Source organism: Pleurodeles waltl, chromosome 4_2 (assembly GCF_031143425.1).
Source record: "Pleurodeles waltl isolate 20211129_DDA chromosome 4_2, aPleWal1.hap1.20221129, whole genome shotgun sequence".
Lineage (NCBI taxonomy): Eukaryota > Metazoa > Chordata > Amphibia > Caudata > Salamandridae > Pleurodeles > Pleurodeles waltl.
The window spans coordinates 549776961-549800994 of record NC_090443.1 but is presented as its reverse complement, the minus strand read 5'-3'; the positions used below and the strand labels follow the sequence as shown (position 1 = coordinate 549800994).

The following is a 24034-nucleotide window of genomic DNA, read 5'->3' as shown; positions in this document are numbered from 1 at the left end:
CAGAAACAGCGCTAAGTAGTGCAGCCTGCCATGGGCCAAAGCAGGAATCACACAGTAGGGCAGATGCAGCCCAGCGAGGATCATTGGGAAGTCATGTAGTTCAGCAGTTGCAGTACAGCACAGGCTGGTGCAAGGTTCATACATCTCAACAAGGTCTGGTGCAGGTTTCACATAGTATGTAGATGCAACTCAACCTGGGCTAGTTCCAGACCTATGGCAGTTGCAGCCCTACACGGGCCGGTGAAGAATCACTCAACATGGCAGTTGCAGTCCTACAAAGGGTAGGAACCACTGAGCGAGACTGGGAGGGCCACTGCAGCACAGGTTGCTCCTGGCTTCACTGTCTCAAGCCATGCACTTTCTCTGGGTAATCCAGAAACATCATGTGCTTCTCCTCCTGGACAGTCTGTCCTCCTGTAGGGCCAGTCAACCTCCTCCCTCTCTCAACAGGCAAGCGGGCAGATATCTAGGAACTAGGCATAGTCTCAGCTGTTCCAGCTGAAAGAGTAGATGTCAGGTGATGTCACCTCACCTCTTCACCTCTGGGGAGGGGGAGGCTTGCTGGTAGGCAAAGACCAACCCTGTTAACACAGCAGTCCATTGCGTACTCTGCAGAGCATTCCCTTTCTTTGTCATGAAGAACTTGGGACTGGAACAAAGTGGTGTGGTTTAGGTGCCACGGGAGGATGATAATCTTTGAAAGTGGTGGGACGAGCAAAGTATTCTACTGCTTCCCAAAAACCAAAATAAAACAACCCCTCCCTCCAAAAGCCCAAAATAAAATAAGCATCATAAAAACAAATTAAATCACTATGCTGACATGCATTACACTAACATTTGAAATGAATAAGATAAAATTTACGGGCTGCGCGTTCTCCTCTGTGTTCTTCTGTAGTCTGTGACACGAGTCGAAGAGCTCCCCTAATCAATCCAGATGCTGCTCACATGCTATTAACCAGCATGAGAGAAGAACCAGGATTGGATGTACGCTTCTTCAGGCCCAGGAGTCCTGTGCTTCCTCTCCACCCAGCTGTCTAAGATAGCTTGGGTTGGAAAGATTAAAGTACAAGTCAGGCTGGCCGTTGCAAGACAGCCAGCCAAACTGACATATACAATGTAGGGTGTCTGGCCACCCACTGCTCCAGTCTTCCATGCTGCCAATCAGCAGCAGAGGACATCCTCCGCCTTGTGGCGTGCATCGGTAAAAAATAAAAGGGCAATGAAATAATTTAATTGCCATTTTATTTTTCACATTTGCTATGCGTTTCTCACAGCGGGCGGGGAGGCCACAATGTTCCTCCGCCCTCATGAAGAAACCACCCATGTTCGGTAGGACTTTTATACACATTTTCTTGATGCGTATTGTGGCTCCACTATCTCAAACTTCAGCACTTGTTTGGAGTGGTTCTCTATCAACTGTCTTTCCCAGGCTGCTCTCCAGACAGAGCCTTTGCGCAAAGTGATGTTTCCTACATCAGAAAGAACTGGTGAAGTCTCCAAACTGGAGCACCCACAACATGAGTACAATGACGTGTTTGGTTTCTGCACCTGGGTGCCATATGCCTTCTTGACCAGTGATCAGGAACATACAAAGGGGGCACGTCTGACCTTCCACACCTTGCACAACAGCAACTGAAACCCCACCCCTCACCTCTACCATAAACTAAATGGCACTGCTCAGGAAGAATTCACCAGGAGCCCTAGGCTAACAAAGTCTTTATGCATCCTCCTTACTTCAGTGTTGTAAGACTCACCCTCCATCCCAAAAAATGCAGGAAATACACTTCCACTGCCTGAGGAAGCTGTTCCCCTTATCCTCCATCCTGCTGCATGCCAAAACAGAGGGCATCCAAAATGGATCCCAGTGGCTTGAGGTCTAACCACAGTATTAATAACAAACCACAATATGCTCCCACCGCCGTTTTGTTTGCTGGAACTAGGACATGAGGTGAAACCTGATGCCACTTCTTCCGAGCAGCACACATGGGTAATCATCAGGGCTAGTGATTTAATAAAAGCCTGAGAGAAGGTAAAGGGGCGTATCAAGCGATCTGCATTCAATTGAGGAGGCAGTCCGATAAGGAATTGGTCACAGTCACCAAGATTATTGAAGCAGGAGCACCTGTAATTCACTGTCCAGACTGGTGCTAAAGTTAGCGGTAACAAATAACTAGGTTCACTGGGATGAAGTGGGGAAGTTAGGGTTTGGGGGAGATAGGCCAGAGTGCTAGGAGATATACCTGAGTCTTAGTGGGACACCTAGCAAGAGGGCCTCTCCATTGAGATAAGAAGCAAAGAAACCATGACGGAAGCGTCCAGGGTACAGTGCAAACATATGACTTCTAACTTATGAACGGAAATCTCATATTCTAAACAGTTTTGCAATCAAGAACCATTTGATATAAAAGAAATACCGTACTTCTTATTCATTCATGATACACCTGAATTTTAGTACGTAGTGTTCCACATTTTTAGCACCAGGCACATTTTTCTCAAATACTCTCTTTTCACTCTCCATACATTAAAGGTCTGCTCTTTTGTTTCAGTACCCGCCAATGTGTTCCTTGACATTTTATGTCTGCTCATATGTACCCTGGAGGGGGGGGGGAGGGGGGGGGAAATGTGCGGTCGCATTAATTGCATTTCCGACATTGCTTCTCTCTAGAAATAACAGATTTTAACCAAGTCCAGTGCCTATTGTTTTCTGTGCGTTTTGATCACCCCAGATTTCCGGCAGAGCACCTGGGTGTACCCTTGAGTTCCAGTAGACCCAAGACAGGGAGAGTAGTCCTCTGTCCAGTACGTGGGTACTTTTAGAGCACCCCTGCAGGTCACGGGAAAAGGCTGCCTAGGCCTTGGCATTCACACTCGATTAGCATGACGCCAGACCCGAAAATAAAAGTACATACCAGATACACATGCAGTCCAGTGCTCACAGCAGGGGAACACACTGGTAAACCTTGCAGGGAACAATCTAGTCCCAACATGTATACTTATAGTATAGACTTTGTGTTTTTAAGCCCATTATCAGTTTTGCTATGCCACAATTTGCCCACCCCAGATAAAGACATTTGCACAAAGCACTTATGACTTGACAGAAATGAAGACCCCGTACCACAGCTGGGGCACCGGACAGAAACTTGCCCAAGACAGACAGACAGGGTGAAGGTTCGTGCCCTGCGTGCCCAATTTGCACTAACCTACCTCCCCTCCCTACAACTCTCTAAAACTGTGCTAGGCACAAAAATATATTGCTTGATGACAAAGAGCGGGAAGGCATGCATGTATCAGCAAACTTCCGGGACACAGTTCTTGGATCACACCAGTGCTGGCATATGGAATAAACTGTTACCAATTAAGAGACTGCCAGAATAGAGCCAACTTTGGCTTAGCTATGCTTTTTTACCCATCACTGGGCCCACTGGAATTATGCGATTATGCCTCATAATTTGCTTTTTACTGCAGCAGAATTTAGTCCTCACGTGCTGCAAAATTCGAGTGGCCCTGACTGTCACTCTGCACAAATTACAACCTTCACTTGTTGCACACAGCACAGTTACTCCTCACTTGACACTGTCTGTAGAGAAATATTTACTTGTTACAGTCAACAGAGCTATCCCTTCCTCAGCTGTATTGCTTGGGGCAGACAGCAGAGCTTTTTCTCGATTTCCACTGGAAATAAGACTACGCCTGGTTCACCTCACCCATTCTTCATTTGGTCCATTCCAGTTTGGCTCTATCTTTTTACTTCTCTGTCGACTTACTCTTTCCATCTACTTGTATACATCAGTAGAGGAACCCCAGGTTAAAGAGCTTCATGGTCTCTTCGAAAGGGGGGCAGAGAACTAGTGGGCAGAGAGCCTTAGGGAAAGAGAACCTTAGATAAATTGACCCCAGTGGGACAGAGAAATCAAAGCACAGTGGCATTGCTTTAAATGGGATGAAAAAAGTGAGGGGGTCTCTCAGAGGGTCGTGGAGTATGTAATTAAGGGCGTGGCTTGAACATCCAAACTAAATTTCTGTGATTCCCATAGTGTGCCACCTGGCGGGTATTTGTGGTGCCTCTCCGAGCTTCCCATTATTGCACTCAGGTATATAACACAACAAATGAGATACATCTAAAACCAGCCAGGGTACTGTCTTTGTCAGTGGCTGGTGCTGTTTAAGATAAATGAATAACAACAATGATTGTTTTTTAAATAATGAATATTGAAAATGTTTCAATTCTGAAATTGTGAGACTGTGAATTAAACATTACTGAGAGCCATGGAAGAGGTAGTGCTCTTCAGAGTCTCAATAAGTCTTGTTATCTTCACTCAGTGTGAGATATGTACACCTTTTTTCTCCACATATGTTCCCTCTTCATATCCTACAGTTCATCTCTTTCCTCTTCAGCAATCTCAAATCACTGTCTCCTAAAGACACTTCTCCAGTACTCCCTCACTTCACCACTCCCAACTACACATGCAGTAGGAACTGCATTTTATTTTACTTTCACCTTGTCAATATTTAGACAGATGTGCCCCTTCTTTTCAATACATTTGCACAGAATCACAACTTAATCTGCAGCACGTGACCACTGCTCTGTGTGCTCTACAGAGAGGCCGAGGATTGGATAACCAGGTAAACACCTTTTTGACCCACTGATCTCCATTGTGAGAAATTCAGACTGCCATCATCCACCACACCAGAGGGCTCAATCATAGTCCATTATAACCACCTGGGGGTGACTCGCCTCAAATTATGCCGTACACAACAGTAATATGCTGCTCAAAAAAACAAAAAAAAACACAGGATACTGGAAATTAAATAACACTGTCAAGGAGTACAAAATTAAGAAAAAAGTGAATATAAACAGGAACTAAATCGCTGACATGGATTGCCTTAACATTTTTACATTCACTATTTGGAAATCGAGAAGTGTTTTTATCAGTAGAGTCAAAGACACGACTATAGAGCGCGATAGGGTAGTGTTTCAATGTCAAAAGAAGTTACATATTTACAGCATATTTAGTAGCTGTCCAGAGACCATATTACTAACTTGTTTTAAATATGGCTTAAGATTGTGACATCTATAACCAAACCAGAGGTTTCTGGTTTCAGGCTGTCATTTCTTAGGGTGATTGCCCTGATATGGGTGGGAGTTATGCTCTGTATGGACCAAGGGCACAGACATGCCCCCTCCAGATGAATATTGTTTAATTTGTTATTACTCTTTCAGGGAGTTATAAGAAGGAGGGGCTGCATCATTCTGCCCTCAGAGATAGAGGAAAAGTGTCTTCCCCATTACTTTGTCGAATTTGGAGATGGTGCAAACAGTTGACGTTTTAGGCCAGAAGTATGACTGTGCTTGCCTCATATGGGGAATACAAAGAAAATAACAGATTTCGTCAAGGACAAAGCATTTTTTGGAAAATAAACCTTAATTTTTCTTCCATGCGTAGACAAGCACATACACAAGAAGGAAGCCATATAGTGTCAGCTCTGAGGAGCATACTCTGGCTGAAATAGCTTTGACTGCCCACAATTCACAGTTGCACTGAGAACATACAGTGAGGCACTCTCCTCAGGACTAGTAGTAGTACTTTATTGCAGTATTAATTAAAATCTTCACAATAAAAAGAAGACATTTCAATCTAATAGTTTTTCAAAAAAAGATACCTTGAAATTGTAGTATAGTTAAAAGGAAAAATAAATTTGAAAAGTAAAGTGCATGGTTTAATCTAAACTACTATTCGTTAATTAATTCCAAATCGCTTAATACAAGAGAGACAGATAAAAGCAAGGTTTGATTTAGAATACAGAAGTAACAACAATAAATCAGGATCATGCAAAAATGCAGTGTACCTTACTATAAGTCATTATAAACAATGTTCTTGGGCAGTCGTTAACAATCAATTACCTCCTTTTGTGGGTTCTGGCAAAGAGCATAGGGACTAGAAAGAGCATATCTAGATAGATATTTTCAGGCATCACTGGACCAGACGTACTATGATTCTCAGGTTTCGAAGCAGCACACTTCTTTAGCCATTCTCAGAGGAAAACATGTACAGATACTCTCAAGCCTTAGAGAAACATATCTGTATAGAAACCCTAGAAGCCATGTTTCATTTTTTTACGCTAAGGTGACCCTAAAGTGGCTTTTTCCATGGGCCATATTTACTAAGTAGCGTAGGGCGTGCATTGTGCCACTTTGTTAACCCTTGCACCAGGGCCAGGCATAATGTAAGCAAGGGGGGCGTTCTGGCGATAGGAGGCCCACTAGAATGGCGCAGTTAAATTTAACAGATTTCACTGCACCATTTTTGGCGTCATTTTTAACGCCTACTCAGAGCAGGCATTAAAATGACGCTCCCAGAGAAACCTATAGGCCTTCTTGAACTTTTCTACACTAGCCTCAACATTTTTGACGCTAGTGTAAGCAAAGGGGCACAAGACCGCCATTGTGAGCTGTATTATAAATACGACAAAATCATGGTGTCATTAGGCGGCGGTTTGTGGGAGGGGTGCAGAAAAAGTGGCACATCAACTCTGATGCACCATTTTTTCTGAAATATGGACCTAAGTGCCTTGAGGAAAATATCTGTATGGGTACAAATTAGCCTCAAGGATTTAATAGATCTATAAACAATTTCATGCCTGGGAGTGCTTCAGCCAGCCCTGCAACTTCACTAAAATAATGCAAGGTACTAAACTGAAAACACAATTGCCAAGTCTAACATGTTTTGAATTTTAAAGGGGTACATTAATATACAACGGCTCGGCTCGTGATTTAGCCATTAGGGCCAGCCGCACAGCTCCCGCAGCCCGCTGTCACTTGTAGTCCCTGGTTCCTGCGGCAGACACAGAGCACCGTTATCTCTAGCAGTCAACGGGTAAACTTGTCCAAGGTAGACAATGCTTGTGGCCACTGGAAGGGCGTAGCACTCTAAGAGCACCGCCTCTTGTTTTCTACTCTGTTCAAAATAACAGAGGGTGTGACTTAAAAAGCTGTCAGTGTGGCAACCTATCAGAATCTGCCTTTTTTTTAATGCACGCCCTCTAAAGGCGGGCATTTTTGTGAGGCGGGTGTCTTATGTATGACCCTCTCATTTAACTCCTCCTCTGCACCTTCTGATTGGCTGATTGGTTTTCGAGCTCCTCCTCTGGGTGTTAGGTTGCATCTGATCGCTGGGAAGGAGGAGGTGGTTACCATGACGATGACGTCACGCCGGGGTAAAGGCGCAGGCGTAGTGAGCGCTCTGAAGATGGCGGCGGGTCCGCAGACAGAGGGGAGAGGGAGGTGAGGGAGGGAAAATAAGGAGAGGGGCTGGGAAGCGGAGAGGGGAGTAAAGAGGGCGGTGAGGGAGAGGGAGGGAAGGGAAAGGAGCGTTACAGTGAAAGGGATCACCAGAGAAGGACAGAGGAAACGTGAAAGGGGCAAACACGGGAGCGGGTCCCAGGTCCGTGTAAACCTCTATGACCCGCTGAACGCAGCGGCTCCGGGGGCAGCATGAAGTTCGCAGAACATCTATCGGCCCACATCACCCCCGAATGGAGGAAACAATACATCCAATATGAGGTGAGACATGCCTATGCTAACCCGTGTAGAGCACCCCTTTCACGTTTCACAACACCCTTCCTGCATTTCTCAACTGCTTCTCTTACAGTGCTACCTACCCATTTCATCATAGGACCCTACATCTACCGGTCTCAGGACAGTCCATCCATTCCTCTACCTCGCCGCTCACCCATCCTTCCATTCACCCATCCTTCCTTCCACCGCACAATGAATCAATTTTTCAGTAGTCCATCCTCCCACAGCACCACCCATCCACTCTTTCACAGCACCACCACCCAACCTTCCACAGCAACATATATCCATTATTTTACAACCTCAGTCCCTCTTTGTACAGCACCATTCCTCCATCGTTCTACAGGACCAACAGCTCCATCCGTCCCAGCAACACCCATCAAACCTTTTATCCCACCCCTCATCAATCCTTTTAAAGCACCGCCATCAGTCGTTTTAGAGCACCACCCATCCTCTACACCATCACCCATCCATTGTTCCACACCACACGCCTTCCGTCCTTCTACAGGACAACCCACCCATGCACCGAGAGCACAACCCAACCTTTCTACAGCACAGTCCACCTTACCACAGCACCCCCATCCTTCCACACTAACAACCATTCTTCTGCACCCACTCCTACACAGCCCACCGTCCTATCTACAGTATACCTTTCATTCACACAACACCCCCCTTCCACCTGCAGTGGCACTTTTATTTTTACAGTTTATGACCTGCCATACTCGTAACGTGTGACCTATCCCTCTGCAGCACCACTCAGTCTCTCCAGCACACCTCACCCTTCCCACTGGAGCACCCTCACCTCCTCTTTAATCACCACTCAGTCAGCTGTAGCACAATCCCGTATTCCTCTGAAACATTACTCGCCCATTGCTTCTCAGCACCCTTAATCTATCCTTAAATATAACCTGTATTTTATTCCTCCAAAGCACTGGCATTCTCACACCCTTCGCGTTAGTGACTCATCTTTCTGCCATACCTCTCCCTCTGTAACACCATCACTCATCCCATCACAGTACCTTTAATCCACTCTTGTGTATCACTAGTAATCTGTCTCTCCAACGCACCAGTATTTTACACGCCCAGCGAACCCCTATTCCACCCATCCAAAGTGCGCTTGTTCAATCCCACAAGAACATGTTTATTAAATACCTTCTTAACAGGCTTATTCAATCTCTCCAGAACAAATACGTTCCCCCCCAGCACCCCTATTTTTGTATTTCTCTAGAGAAATTAAATTCCTTTCTTCCACAGTGCCCATGTTCAGTTACTCCATTGCACCCCAGTTCAGTTCTTCAGTAGCATCCCTTCCCTATCACTCCTCACCCACGTTTCAACTGCATCTTGCTCCCCCGCTCCTCGCCCACTCCTCTGCCTCATCCCAGACCCAACATTCATGTAATCTCTTAATGCACAACATCCTTTCATCCAGCACATCAAACCACCAATCCACCTATCTTTCAGTGGCCCCCCCATTAAAACCTTGCTCTGCAGCAATCCTCCTACCTTCACAGCGCTGACAATTGGATATTACTTTTGCTCATATTTCCCTCCACAGTGCATATCAGTTCATCACAGCACCGATCTCCATTCCAGGAGTTAAATGCAATTCCATTACATTTATCATCTGGCGTCTGTGGCCTCTTGTGGGTCACCAAAGTGATCCAGGGGGCATTGGGGATAAAACATCAACACCGAGTACATATCGCTTGCTGATTACAGTGACTTTGGAGAAGGCTTTGTTTAGACATTTCTGTATGCTTAGTGTCTCGGCGTGCTCTTAAGTGGCATGAGGTACCTACATAAATAAATTACGCAAACAGACCTCTGATCTACACCACGACAAACCTCATACACCACTCCACTGCCTCCTCTGTTCATCTCAGCTCCATCATCCATTCACCCTCCCTGTTCACCAGTCTTCTTCCATCCTTCAGCTGCATCCGCGGATACGCCCAAAGCACCCATCAACCCTCCTGCAACTCTCCATATCCTTGCCTTGTATTGTCCTCGGCACTCCTCATCTCTCCTGCGCCCTTGTAAAGGCACCCCTCATCGCTCCTTCTCTGGAACACCATATCTCTCCTTTTTTGCCCCCCCCACCCATCGCTTCCTGAATGCCATTGTGGAACCTCACAGTACCTCCCTGCGTGTCTCTCTTTCTTTCCCCAATAATGCACTCACCCACCCCATCCTCTGTTTCACCCTCAGTCATTCCATCTTCTGTGGTACCCTCACCCATTTATCTCTCCGTATGACCCTGTTCTACCTTCCCGCTGCTCCCTCATTCATCCCTCCCTTTGTGGCTCTCTCACCCATACCTTCCACACTTCCCTCTTCTGTGTCATCCCTCACCCCTTCCTTTGATGCTCATTACAAATCCCTCTCTCTCCGGGTCCTCACACTTTCCTCTGTGATGTCCTTATTTTTCCCTCCTGCTACTGTGCTCTTTCCAATGCTGCCTGCTGCAGCTCCCTCATAATTTTTCCCTTTGTAGCTCCTTCACACTTAAACTCTTCTATGGCATCCTCACACTTTCTTCTGCGTTATCATTCATCTAGCCCTGCTTCCAAAAAACCTTATGTTCATCCCACATGCTGAAGCACCCTCACATGTCTCTCCTTAGCACGTATCTATCCACAACACCGTTAATGGGGTCGCTCCCTCCACTGTCCCGCACAACCACCCATCCACAATATCTTTAACTCATCTTCCTACAACACGCCTTATACCTATATTACTCCTGCCCGCCAGAGATGGGTGAAGCAACAAATTAACAGGAAGAGCAAAGCCAATGATTTGGCTTGGCTATGGGAACCCATGCCCAACGGAACCATGAAAATATTTAGTATGTAAATCAGTCAACAAACGTGTAAAATATGATAGTCTAATCAGTGTTCAAAAAAATATATTTCTTTAACATGCAGGAGCCTTTTATCTTCTAACAGCAGATTGACTGCCTTTTAAAAGTAATAGTTTTTAACAGGATCTTAGAATCGTTCATTCCTCTGGCTGCCATGACGACAAAGCCATTAGTAAAGTAAGTGGCAAGTCAGTTATTATTATGTGCATCAAAAATGTGGCCTAGATTATTATTATACTTGGTGCAACATTATAGTCAGACCACTGGAATTACGCAGCAGTGGAAGGGCAAATTGTGTGGCAGTGTTGACTTAACTATGTAGCAAGAAAGTGCAAATTATGCAGCTTAATTCAGCACATTGTGATTTAGTATTACTTCATTACGTTGTCATTTTTGTACTTTTTAGCTTTGTCTGCAGCAAATCCATAATTATGCAAAAAATGCATCAGCCGTCCTGATTGTGGTGGGGCTGGAACAATTTTCAAAGTGTTAGATCACTAAAATCACAATGATTGTGAAAACCTAAGCGTCACACAAAGAACAAGTGTAGAAAATCTGCCATTCCTTTTCAGCTGGAGAATGGGCAGGGGGCACGCACCAAGGCATAGTGCGCCCCCAGGACAGGTGCAGGCTGGATTGGACCGGTTCCGGGCAGCAGCCCAACAGTGGCCGCTGCGCAAGTTTGAAAATCACGCTCACCCCGAGGGGTGACCCGATTGGTTAAAGGGGTTGTGGTGGGGGCTCCTGGGGCGACTGCAGGGGCAGCCAGAACAAGCTTAAAAGGGGACAAGTCTCTCGACGGTCAGGTTGTTTACTTGACCCTGGCTGCCCTTGACGTGTGCACACCTCCAGAGGACTGGATGAATATATGACTTGAGATGCATATTGTAAATAAATATTGAAATTTAAGGTTGGAAGAAAATACAGTAAATGTGATGATGTTTTTTTATGGCATGTTTTTGTGGTTGTGAATAAATACGGCCTGAGAATTGTTATATTCTCTATCGCAGGAAGGTTTCAGTCTGCTTTGTTTACTGCAAAAAATAAGTACGCTCCTCCAAGGAGAGGACCAAAGATGGGAACCATTGTGAACTATTTGGCTATTTGGTTGGAGGTATCGATATGGTCCCCCACCTGTGGCAAGTGTGTAGTATGGTGATGCATTTTGGAGCACACTGTGACAAAGATGTTATTAAAGCATGGTGTGGTAGCACCCTGTCGTTTACAGGCAGCGCATTTTCTGTTGATGTGGCCACTAAATTTGCACAGACATACAGTTTTGCTTCAGTTAAATCTATATAGAGTGCAAACAATAGTTTGTGAAATTAGGTTTTTGCAAATATTTATCATTTTCACATCACATGAGTTAGTGTCTTGATTTGCTTTGATCCTATTAAAATCTTTGGTTCCATCACATTTCAGAGTTACATTTATTGTGTGTCAGAAACATAGTAATCTTCTAGCCCTTACTTTCACACTTTGTACCCAAGCAGATTTGTCATATAATTCACCTTATAAAATACACTTTCCATGTAGTCAGAGAAATGAAAGTAATCACCATTTTCCATTTTAAAAGATTAAGCAGTATTTTAGCGGCATTGCCTGACATTTGACCTTTGTATTTTAACATAAGATAAAAACAAAATTTGAAGGCGTATTTATAGCTAACCTTCTAAACTCAGCTTTGGGGGATTCTTCAGCCCCTCCTGCGCTGCCACGTCCATTGCCAAGTAGAATTTGTACAATGCACATCCTGGACTGGCAAATTTCAGGGTGCTCTCGTATGCAATGATGAAGAAAAAGGAGGCAATGTGAAATAAACTATTTGCCTCAGTTCACACAGTTTGATCAAGCGGGAAAGCTGGGATTGATCCCAGGTTTCTGGTTTCACCTTGTTCAATTCAGCTAATAGCTGATTTTCACTTTTCTGTTTTACATCATCGGTTGATGGTTTCCCTTTAAAGCTTTGTGCGTGATGTTCGGATGTTCGAATGTCGATGGCATGCGGGCTCTGGGGTGCAAGTGGACCTCCCGCTCAGCCAGCCAAGTTGCTCGAGCCTTCGGTGGCTCGCCCACATCCACTACCTGCTACTAACACCTGTATTCCTGCATACAAAGTGCATTAAATAGGCAGGTACCGCCCAGTACAGAGTACCTACACTTCTCAGCACTGCAGCAATACCTTTTTATGGGGGATTACTTACAATGCTCAGAGAAAATAGGTACTGTAAAGAGTGGGTGTCAGCGTTTCCTTTTAAAGCACTGCGCTTACAGGTCACTACCGTAGCAAGCATTACCACGGGTTCGCTCACCCAATCTGACTCCCAGTGGAGCAATGAAATTCAAGTTTGCGGTGAGAATTCTCACCTGTATCCACGACTTTCTGTTCTTCCCACAGTTTCTCTGTTGCTGTTTTTTGTGCCCCCTCTATCACGGCATCCAGAGTGGGTAACCGGATCTGTTCCTGTTTACAATATCAGCAACCTTCTCCCAACGTCACCCTTGCCGATCCTAAGGGTGTGGGGGAGGGGCCGCGTGAGATAATGAGGGTCGTGATAAGGGACCAGCGTGTCCCCGAATCCATCATGCGGTGCAGTTCGCCCCCGACCAGCGCAGAGTGACAAGGGGCAAGTCGGGGCAGAGCATCGCGTTACCTACCCCGGGAGGCCCTGCAGTCCTCGGCTCGCATGCAGCTGAGGCCTTGTATTACGAGTGTACAGGAAGTTTTAAGAGGCAGGTGGATGGACTAGAGCTCCCCTGCATCGCTGAACCCACCGTCAGACCCGTGAGGGGCCCCTACAATGTCCCTATGTGAACCTCTCGAGCACCCGCTGAACCATCTCGAGTAATCCTACCCTCACTGACCCCTCCTAGTGTGAACCTCCCTGAATTATTTCAGTGTGTGCCTCCCTGCACTATTTCCGTTTGTGCCTCCCTGCACAGACCCAGACTAGTGTGATCCTCCCTGAATTATTTGTGTGTGCCTCCCTGCACAGACCCAGACTAGTGTCAACTTCCCTGCACTATTTGTGTGTGCCTCCCTGCACAGACCCAGACTGGTGTGAACCTCCCTGAATTATTTCAGTGTGCCTCCCTGCACAGACCCAGACTAGTGTGAACCTCCCTGAATTATTTCAGTGTGCCTCCCTGCACAGACCCAGACTAGTGTGAACCTCCCTGAATTATTTCAGTGTGTGCCTCCCTGCATAGACTAGCGTGAATCTCTCTGCACTATTTCAGGGTGTGCCTCCCTGCACAGACCCAGACTAGCGTGAACCTCTCTGCACTATTTCAGGGTGTGCCTCCCTGCACAGACCCAGACTAGCGTGAACCTCTCTGCACTATTTCAGGATGTGCCTCCCTACCCAGACTAGTGTGAACCTCCCTGAATTATTTCAATGTGTGCCTCCCAGCACAGACCCAAAATAGTGTGAACCTCTCTGCACTACAGGGAGTGCAGAATTATTAGGCAAATGAGTATTTTGACCACATCATCCTCTTTATGCATGTTGTCTTACTCCAAGCTGTATAGGCTCGAAAGCCTACTACCAATTAAGCATATTAGGTGATGTGCATCTCTGTAATGAGAAGGGGTGTGGTCTAATGACATCAACACCCTATATCAGGTGTGCATAATTATTAGGCAACTTCCTTTCCTTTGGCAAAATGGGTCAAAAGAAGGACTTGACAGGCTCAGAAAAGTCAAAAATAGTGAGATATCTTGCAGAGGGATGCAGCACTCTTAAAATTGCAAAGCTTCTGAAGCGTGATCATCGAACAATCAAGCGTTTCATTCAAAATAGTCAACAGGGTCGCAAGAAGCGTGTGGAAAAACCAAGGCGCAAAATAACTGCCCATGAACTGAGAAAAGTCAAGCGTGCAGCTGCCAAGATGCCACTTGCCACCAGTTTGGCCATATTTCAGAGCTGCAACATCACTGGAGTGCCCAAAAGCACAAGGTGTGCAATACTCAGAGACATGGCCAAGGTAAGAAAGGCTGAAAGACGACCACCACTGAACAAGACACACAAGCTGAAACGTCAAGACTGGGCCAATAAATATCTCAAGACTGATTTTTCGAAGGTTTTATGGACTGATGAAATGAGAGTGAGTCTTGATGGGCCAGATGGATGGGCCCGTGGCTGGATTGGTAAAGGGCAGAGAGCTCCAGTCCGACTCAGACGCCAGCAAGGTGGAGGTGGAGTACTGGTTTGGGTTGGTATCATCAAAGATGAGCTTGTGGGGCCTTTTCGGGTTGAGGATGGAGTCAAGCTCAACTCCCAGTCCTACTGCCAGTTCCTGGAAGACACCTTCTTCAAGCAGTGGTACAGGAAGAAGTCTGCATCCTTCAAGAAAAACATGATTTTCATGCAGGACAATGCTCCATCACACGTATCCAAGTACTCCACAGCGTGGCTGGCAAGAAAGGGTATAAAAGAAGGAAATCTAATGACATGGCCTCCTTGTTCACCTGATCTGAACCCCATTGAGAACCTGTGGTCCATCATCAAATGTGAGATTTACAAGGAGGGAAAACAGTACACCTCTCTGAACAGTGTCTGGGAGGCTGTGGTTGCTGCTGCACGCAATGTTGATGGTGAACAGATCAAAACACTGACCGAATCCATGGATGGCAGGCTTTTGAGTGTCCTTGCAAAGAAAGGTGGCTATATTGGTCACTGATTTGTTTTTGTTTTGTTTTTGAATGTCAGAAATGTATATTTGTGAATGTTGAGATGTTATATTGGTTTCACTGGTAATAATAAATAATTGAAATGGGTATATTTTTTTTTTTTGTTAAGTTGCCTAATAATTATGCACAGTAATAGTCACCTGCACACACAGATATCCCCCTAACATAGCTAAAACTAAAAACAAACTAAAAACTACTTCCAAAAATATTTAGCTTTGATATTAATGAGTTTTTTGGGTTCATTGAGAACATGGTTGTTGTTCAATAATAAAATTAATCCTCAAAAATACAACTTGCCTAATAATTCTGCACTCCCTGTAGTTCAGTGTGTGCCTCCCTGCACTGACCCCCGAGTAGTGTGTACCTCCCTGCAGTACTTGTGTGTGCCTCCTTGCACCGTCATAAGTAAACCTCCTCGCCCTTACTCCGTTTGAATCCCACTACACTGTCTCCCGGTGGGTCCTCCTGCACCTCCTAGTGTAGACTTGCCTGCACTATTTCAGTGTGTGCCTCCCTGCACCGTCTAGTGTAAAGATCACCTTACTGACCCCGTTTGAATCCCACTACACTGCCCCCCCCCCCCGGGCCCCTCCAGCACCTTATCGTGTTAACCTTCCTGCAGCATCTCCGTGTGCACCCTCTGCACCGTCTCATGCCAATCTGCCTGCACTCGCCTCGTTTGAGCCCACGACCTGAACTTCCCGAGCTCGCTCCGTCTGAAGCGCCTGCACCGCCTCCTGTGACTACACTACACTGTCTCCCCGTGGCCCCCACCCCAGCACCTTATCGTGTGAACCTGCCTCCTCCGACCCCCCTCCCCACTTCACTGCCCCATGTGAAGCTTCCTGCATTGTCCGTCGTTAAGCCTCACCATACCGTCGTTAGTGCGCGCCCCTGCACTGACCCCCAGTTATACTACCCATCGCGAGGCCCCCTGCAACGTCTCCCTGTGACCCGCCTGCAGGTACCCCGTTGGAGCCTCACGGACAGTCTCCTTGCGCTCCTCGCTGCACTGACCTCGTTTGACCCCCACTCCTTACGTCGCCCCATGTGAGCCCCAGTAACCCCCCCCCCCCACCGTGAACCTCTGTGCATTGTCCGCGTTTGAGCACAACTACACTGCCACACTCTAGACCCCTGCACTGCCCCGTGTGACCCCATGCACTGACCCCGTCCGAGCACAGCTGTGCTGTCCCCGTGTCCGCGTGAGCCTCCCTGCCCTGACCCCTCTGAGTCCCACTACACTGCCCCATGTGACCCCATGCACTGACCCTGTCCGAGCCCCACTACACTGCCCCCACGTTTGCTTCCCTGCACCGTCTCCGCGTGAGCCTCCCTACACTGACCCCTCTGAGTCCCACTACACTGCCTCATGTGACCCCATGCACTGACCCTGTCCGAGCCCCACTGCACTGCCCCCACGTTTGCTTCCCCGCACCGTCTTCGCGTGAGCCTCCCTACACTGCCCGTACACTGCCCCGTGTAACCCCCATGCGCCGACCTTGTCCGAGTCCCACTACACTGCCCCAGGTGAGCTCTTCCCATAGTTTCTGCCCTGTCACCCTCGTCCTGGGGCCACTGTCTCTAGTACCAGGACTGCTGTCACCGTCTTAAAGCAATCAGTACCAAAGTATCCAATGTGGCGTTTAGGAAACAGACCGCGCGGGGCTTACACTGGGAGCTTGAAACCCCAGTTCAGACCCCCGACTGGTACCTCATTCTGCTACATCCGACCTCCAGGGCTGGTCCCAATGCTCAACAAAGCAGAAACCGATAACGGATGCACGACTTTGTCTACAAATTTCCATTTCTTGTCCCATCACGACTACTTCGTCTACTGATCTTTCCACCTAGCGCCACACCGCCCCCTTGGCCTCCAGCACACCCCCTGCCATTGCTTTCAGCACCTAGCCTGTTAGTCTCCTGTCATCCACCCTGTCCGTCACCCTCTCGACCAGTGCTTTAAATAGAATGTATGAAGTGCAGGTACTCACTATTTAGAGTACGCGTTTGCTTCTGAAAAGTGCCAGTAATCTCCCATTAAATGTATCGCAGCAGTGCTGAGAAGTGCAGATACTCCCTTCCACAATAAAGAGCAGGAACTCAGTACCGGATAGTACCCGCACATTTAAACCACTGCCCTCGACCCACCTCTCTCGGAACATTCCACTCTTCCCACCCCCCTGGAGCCCACCAACTCATTCCAATCACGTCATGAAACGCACTTCATATATCATAGCCCTCACTCTGCCTTTTACTCCTAGGGCACTTGACCTTGCCCATTGGATTCAGGGCATACTGCACCGCCATCACTGTTGGCACCTGGCCAAGCTGTTTACCTTTCAGCACACCGAACAGCACCTGTTCTATCACGATAGACTTCCCCCCCCAGACTGGTTGCAGAACATCCCACTTCGCTAATGACTTTCTGCGCCCACCCACCGTTCCCCTCACCCTTCAACTCCTCATCGCCCTGCTTTATTTCATTTCTGTGACACAGGGGCAAGGGTCCCCACTTTATTGTCTGCCTGTGTGTTCTGATTTCCGAATGTAGCATAGCATGTATTTTTAAGGTACACGTTTGTCACGCCTGACGTCTTGGCTCCAAATAGTATATATTTTTTGTTACCCAGCAGAATGGTGCATTTTATTGACCTCAGAAGGATAAAAGGTTGAGTGTGCCTGTCAGGATTTGAATCTCTGTTTATGAGGTCAAACAAGGGGTGGGGCGATGACACCTTGGAGCAGAATAAGCTTTTCTGGAAACCGAAGCCCATGCCAAGGCACGCTGCTCGCCTGCAGACAGGAGACGGGCCGCACACATTTGAGTATGAAAATGTTTGTTTATGTTGTGGGTCCCAGGAATGCCCCTGTGGTTGTGTGCGCAGCAGTGGCTTGAAAAGGATATCCCTCTCTTCTCGTGTTGCGGCCGTGCTTTGCATAAACTAGCTCGAGTGGGGGAAAAAAAACAAAAAAGCATAAAACAATACTTAACTGCACCATACCAGCCTGAGCTGAGTGCGCAGGGACAGCTGTAGGGAATTGAGGGATAGTTCTGCTGAGACAGCCCATTCAGGGCAGCGCCATATTCAGAACCTTGGGCGGTCAGTGTGTCCAGCAGGCACTCTCACCTCATTGACTGCTCTGATGAGACTCTCCACGAGGTGCTCTCGGAGAGTGCAGGACACAGGTACTTCTGCCAGAGCTGTGAACAGTGGCGCAGTTATTGCTCGCACTAGGTAGAGGTAGTGACTGATAACTTTACTAAGTATAGTGCCATTTGGTGTTCGCACTAAATAGGCGTGCCAGAGCCACACATTACGTTGGTCAGTTGTTGCTTGCAGTTAAGAAGTATTTATGCCCTCTGCTAGTCTTATCTTTATAACGGACTGGTGGACCCTGTACTCGTAGTAGCACTATTACTCACAATAAGTAGTACTGTGAGAACTTCTACTTGCAGGCCTGTTGTGGCCTAGTCTAAGCTTTGACTGGAAGACTCTCTATGTATGGTACTTTCACAGCTCACACTCAGCAGGACTGACTACAGCCACAAGAGTAGTGCATTTATCGCTCGTCCTAAGCAGTACTGACGGACAGACCCACGACATATGCCGCCTTATAACGTCTGGCTTTAGCCAGTACATTTTGATTTTGCCAAACTTAGTTGTATAATATACTTAGAAGAGTTTTCAGCTATCCTTCTTCATCCATTGGTTTGTTATTGTCATTTACATTTTTCTTCCACACACTACAGCAAACAGCCATGGGTCAGTCCACTAGGCCATTTGCTAACTTTACTCTTCCTTTTTACAAGGAACGCATCCAAACACAAAGTAGTTCCCTCAGTTCCAGTGACTACTATGTCAACGGGTGCTTTTGTTAGGTTATTTATTTATTTTATTTTTTTGATCACCAAGGCCCTGCAGTTTTTTCAACAAAACCCATGACAAAGCAACAGTTTTAAAAGCCGAAAAAGCTGGCAGGAAACACCAGACATTGGCTTTGTCACTGCTTGTCTGTTAAGGGTAATCAAGACTCCTAGAGCATCAAATTATTGCTTGTGCTAAAAAGTACTGACTGTTGCATCCACTGTGAATCGTACCTTTTTACCTAGACTGGGCAGGCTAAGCAGGGCTGCTAGAGCCACGAACAGTAGTACTTTTATTACTGGTGCTAAGCAGTATAGGCTGATAGACCCACTGTATGTATTACGTTTATTGTTCCTGCAGAGCAGTGGTCTGTCATTGCTTGCACTATGCCATTGATCCCTGCTGCCAGTGCTGCCCTTATCACCACTACAAGGCCGGGCGTTGACCACTCTAAGCTTGCACTGACTGACAGACCTGCTCTGCTTGGTACCTTTACTGCTACAGCTAAGCCGGACAGCGAGAGCCGCTGCAAGTGGAATCTCTTTTTGCTGAGCAGGACTGCTAGAGTCCCTATCAGTAGTACCTTTAGTTGCGCTAGGTAGCACTGAAGGAGCTGCTAACTCCAGTGGTACAATCACTGCTCGTGCTAAGCAGCACTGCTAGGGCCCCTATCACTAATACCTTTTAGTAGCTGTGCTAGGTAGTACTGAAGGAGCTGCTAACTCCAGTGGTACATTCACTGCCCGTGCTGATCAGGACTGCTAGAGTCCCCATCAGTAGTACCTTTTAGTAGTTGTGCTAGGTAGTACTGAAGGAGCTGCTAACTCCAGTAGTACAATCACTGCTCGTGCTAAGCAGCACTGCTAGGGCCCCTATCACTAATACCTTTTAGTAGTTGTGCTAGGTAGTACTGAAGGAGCTGCTAACTCCAGTGGTACATTCACTGCCCGTGCTGATCAGGACTGCTAGAGTCCCCATCAGGAGTACCTTTTAGTAGTTGTGCTAATAAGTACTGGTAAGCCACTAACTCCAGTAGTATTTTCACTGCTTGTGCTAAGAAGCACCTCTAGGGCTCCTATCAATAGTATTTTGTAGTAGTTGTGCTATGTAATAACGATGAAGCCGCTAACAGAAGTAGTACCCTTACTGCTCGTACTGAGCAGGACTGCTAGAGTCACTAATAGCGGTTCTTTTACTGCTTGTGCTAGGCAGTATTGTAGAGCCACTGCTTATATTACCTTTTATTACTCGCAATAAGCAGCTAACACCAAAGTACCCCGATTGGTTGTGTACATTTAACATATCTAGTAATGGCCATTTCTGTGGAGGAAGGACTCGGAGCACTGCTGATACTGTAGTTAGCAGAGCACATAGCAAGTACACACGCAGCACATCCCAGTACTTTATGAAAAATGATGAAGCACGTACATCATTCCTAGCACAGAAACAAGCGAACAGGAGCAGTTATTTGTGGTTGGTTAATGAAATAATCCTATTACAGATTATGACTGCTGGTAATCTCCACAGTGAGGTAAATGCAGGTAAGCAATGATGACACTGCTGAAGCACCTCAGATCCCAGTAGGGCATTGCAGGGGCAAAGGAAGCCAAAATACTCTGTGGACTGTGCAACCAGGGAGGGAGTGTTTGTGTTATAGGGACACTCTAATGCTGTGAATCTGGGTTAACTGTGGTTACTATGGCAACCAGATGATGAGTCTCTAGTGGAGAAGACCTATTGTAAGTGTGGCCATTATATGTTTCGGAGTGAGTGTCGGGCATTATTCTGACGTCTTGGTGGTAGAGTGTGTGTGTGTTTGCTGTATTAAGTAATGGAAATAGCTGTTAGTGTCAGCAGTAAAGTAAAAAGGTGTGCTATTGGAGGATCTTTGTTTGTGTGGTGGTGGGGGCAAGGTTTTACTGTGCAGAGTGCTGTATATGTTCAGGGATATCATGCTTACAGGGAGAAATGTTGCCACCAAGTGTGCCTTTAGGTGGGTAGAAGGTGGTTTTATGTTTGAATCTTGCTGTGGAACTCTAGGTTGATTGTCTCACCTATATACAGCTACTGGGTTGTGACTCTGGCTGGTGGTTTTGCCTTGGATAATGCTGAGCAAGGCAGGGTCATTTTAACATCCTCAGCTGGCCCTGGCAGACTTGGTGCTGCCTATAAATAATGGGTTTGACCTGCTCGCTCCCAGTCTCTGCTTGCACCCAACAATGTTCTAGTTTTCCATCATCTTGCTGTCCATCTGTGCTCCACCTGCTCGCTCAACATTTTCCCTTCTCCAGGTTGTTTTCACCGTCTTCTACACATTTATTCCTTGTTGCTCCAGTTCTTGCTACCAGGCTAGTCCTCTGCTTGCTCACAGTCTTTTTCTCGAGCTTTCTTCCATTCTTTATTTCTTTCCTCCTGCTCATGTTGTTTTAGGTCCACTCTCTCTTATTCTTGTTCTCTTTAGCTGCTGCCAGTCCTTTCTGCTAGCTTACTTCCACTCATCTGCTCTATTGTTTTCCACGCGTTCACTCTCTATTGTTCTCTTTGCTTCTCCCAGTACTTTCCTCTTGCTACTTCCATTCTTTTGCCATTGTCTGCTCCCGTTGTTTACTTCTGTTCACTCCCAAACTTTGGTTCCTGTCTCTTTCTATCGCTCTTAGTCTTTCATTATTCATCTCTCCTGGTCTCTGGTGGCTTCAACTCATTCTGCCCTCTTCACTGTTGATCTCATCCACTCCCTCGTATTTCTAGTTTCCTCTATCCTGTTTTGTCTCATCATTTCTTCTTGGCATTTTCTTCTTCCTATTCCCTCATTCCCCACTCAGTTCCTTCCGTAGCCACTGGTCCTTTTCAGGTTACTACCTTTTCTTCCCAATTTTGCTCAGTCTTTCTGCTGGCTCCCTCTCGGGCATCCTCTACTGTCCACCATAAAGTACACTATAATTCTCGAACATATGTGTTTTGGGACTTGCACCAGTGGGATAGCTTTGATATCCATCAGAATCTTTAGTGTTTGTGCATCCTGAACAGCAGTTTTGTCCAGTACCAGCTTATTATATCATCAACCAGAGGGAAATCTGGTTTGTCACATGTGTGATTGCTATATCTGTATGCTCAACTGTGAAATTCTAGACTTTTCTCCAGAGGGATAACTCTTATGTCTCAGATTTTGGTGCAAGATCTACATGTTTAAAGATATATCTGAAGTCTTGGACTGTTAGATCGGTATGCTAAGAAATTGCGACCCCATTTCAGTGCTCTTGTAAGATCTCTATGCTTAAAGATGTCTTTGAAGTCTTCGGTATGACTGGTAGATTGGTATGCTAAGAAATTGCTCTCCCTTTTGTTAGTTGTTTTTGCAAGCTCTGTATGCTTAAAGGTGTCTCTGAAGACTTGAGGCTGACTTATAAATTTGTATGTTAACAGATTATTGTGCTATCTTAAGTGTTTTAGCTTCATCTGCATGCTTAGAAATGGCTCTGTTGTCTCAGATGTCATTGTTAGATCTTCACGGAGAGATGGTTCTCGTCTCTGCTGCTCTTGCTAGTATGTATGCTCAGTGATTGTCCCTCCCATTTCGGACTTATTGCTGGACATCTGTGCTAAGAGATGGCTTCACTCCCTCAGGTGTTATTGTTGGTTCTCTAGTGGAAGATGGTGCTGCTGTCTTTGAAGTTATTGCTAAGTGTGCATGCTTAGGGATTTCTCTGTTATTGGAGATGAATTTGTTCCACGTTCATGTTAAGAGAAGGCTTTGTTTTTTTTATGCTTCTTGGAAATGGTTTGTCTCTTTTGGATCGTATTGCCAGCTCTGCATAAAACAAATGCTCATTGCTCTCTTTCAGATATTGCTGAATCTCTGTGTTAAGAGAGGGCTCGGATATTTTTGCTCAGTCTCTGCGGAGAGAGGGCTCAGTTGTCTGAGATGTTTTTGCTCGATCTGTATGCTTTGAGATGGCTCAGTTATTTTGGGTACGATTGCTAGATCTCTGCAGAGTGTGGCCCTACTGTCTCGGTTTTATTGCTAGATCTTTTTGCTGAGGAGTGGCATGTTGCTTTTAGATCTCCATACTTCAGAATTGTGTGGCAGTCTTGGGTGGTACTGCTAGATCTTTGTGGTGAGGAATGGCATGTTGCTTTTAGATCTCCATTCTTCAGAATTGTGCGGCAGTCTCTGGTTTTATGGCTAGATCTTTGTGGTGAGGAATGCCACGTTGCTTTTAGATCTCCATACTTCAGAATGGTGCAGCAGTCTCGGGTGGTACTGCTAGATCTTTTTGCTGAGGAGTGGAATGTTGCTTTTATTTCTCCATACTTCAGAATTGTGCGGCAGTCTTGGGTGGTACTGCTAGATCTTTGTGGTGAGGAATGGCACGTTGCTTTTAGGTCTCCATACTTCAGAATGGTGGGACAGTCTTAGATTTTATTGCTAGACCTCAGGTTTTATTGCTAGATCTTTTTGCTGAGGAGTGGCACGTTGCTTTTAGATCTCCATACTTCAGAATTGTGCGGCAGTCTTGGGTGGTACTGCTAGATCTTTGTGGTGAGGAATGGCACGTTGCTTTTAGGTCTCCATACTTCAGAATGGCGTGGCAGTCTAAGGTGGTACCGCTAGATCTTTGTGGTGAGGAATAGCACGTTGCTTTTAGATCTTTATACTTCAGAATGGTGGGACAGTCTTAGGTTTTATTGCTAGACCTCCGGTTTTATTGCTAGATCTTTTTGCTGAGGAGTGGCACGTTGCTTTTAGATCTCCATACTTCAGAATTGTGCGGCAGTCTCGGGTGGCACTGCTAGATCGTTGTGGTGAGGAATGGCACGTTGCTTTTAGATCGCCATACTTCAGAATGGTGGGGCAGTCTCAGGTTTTATTGCTAGATCGTTGTGGTGAGGAATGGCACGTTGCTTTTAGATCTCCATTCTTCAGAATGGCGCGGCAGTCTCGGGTGGTACTGCTAGATCTTTGTGGTGAGGAATGGCACGTTGCTTTTAGATCTCCATTCTTCAGAATGGTGCAGCAGTCTCAGGTTTTATTGCTA

The 24034-nt window shown here is 46.3% G+C and overlaps 1 protein-coding gene across 1 annotated transcript in view; it reads left to right on the top strand.

The window, feature by feature from the left end:
- The first annotated feature begins 7225 nt into the window (after positions 1 to 7225).
- Positions 7226 to 24034, top strand: part of XPR1 (xenotropic and polytropic retrovirus receptor 1) — a 369652-nt gene continuing 352843 nt past the window's right edge. Inside the window, exon 1 of the mRNA XM_069232077.1 lies at positions 7226 to 7561. Within this exon, the coding sequence (XP_069088178.1) occupies positions 7493 to 7561 (69 nt within the window). The 5' untranslated portion in view covers positions 7226 to 7492. The remainder of the gene's footprint in view (positions 7562 to 24034) is intronic.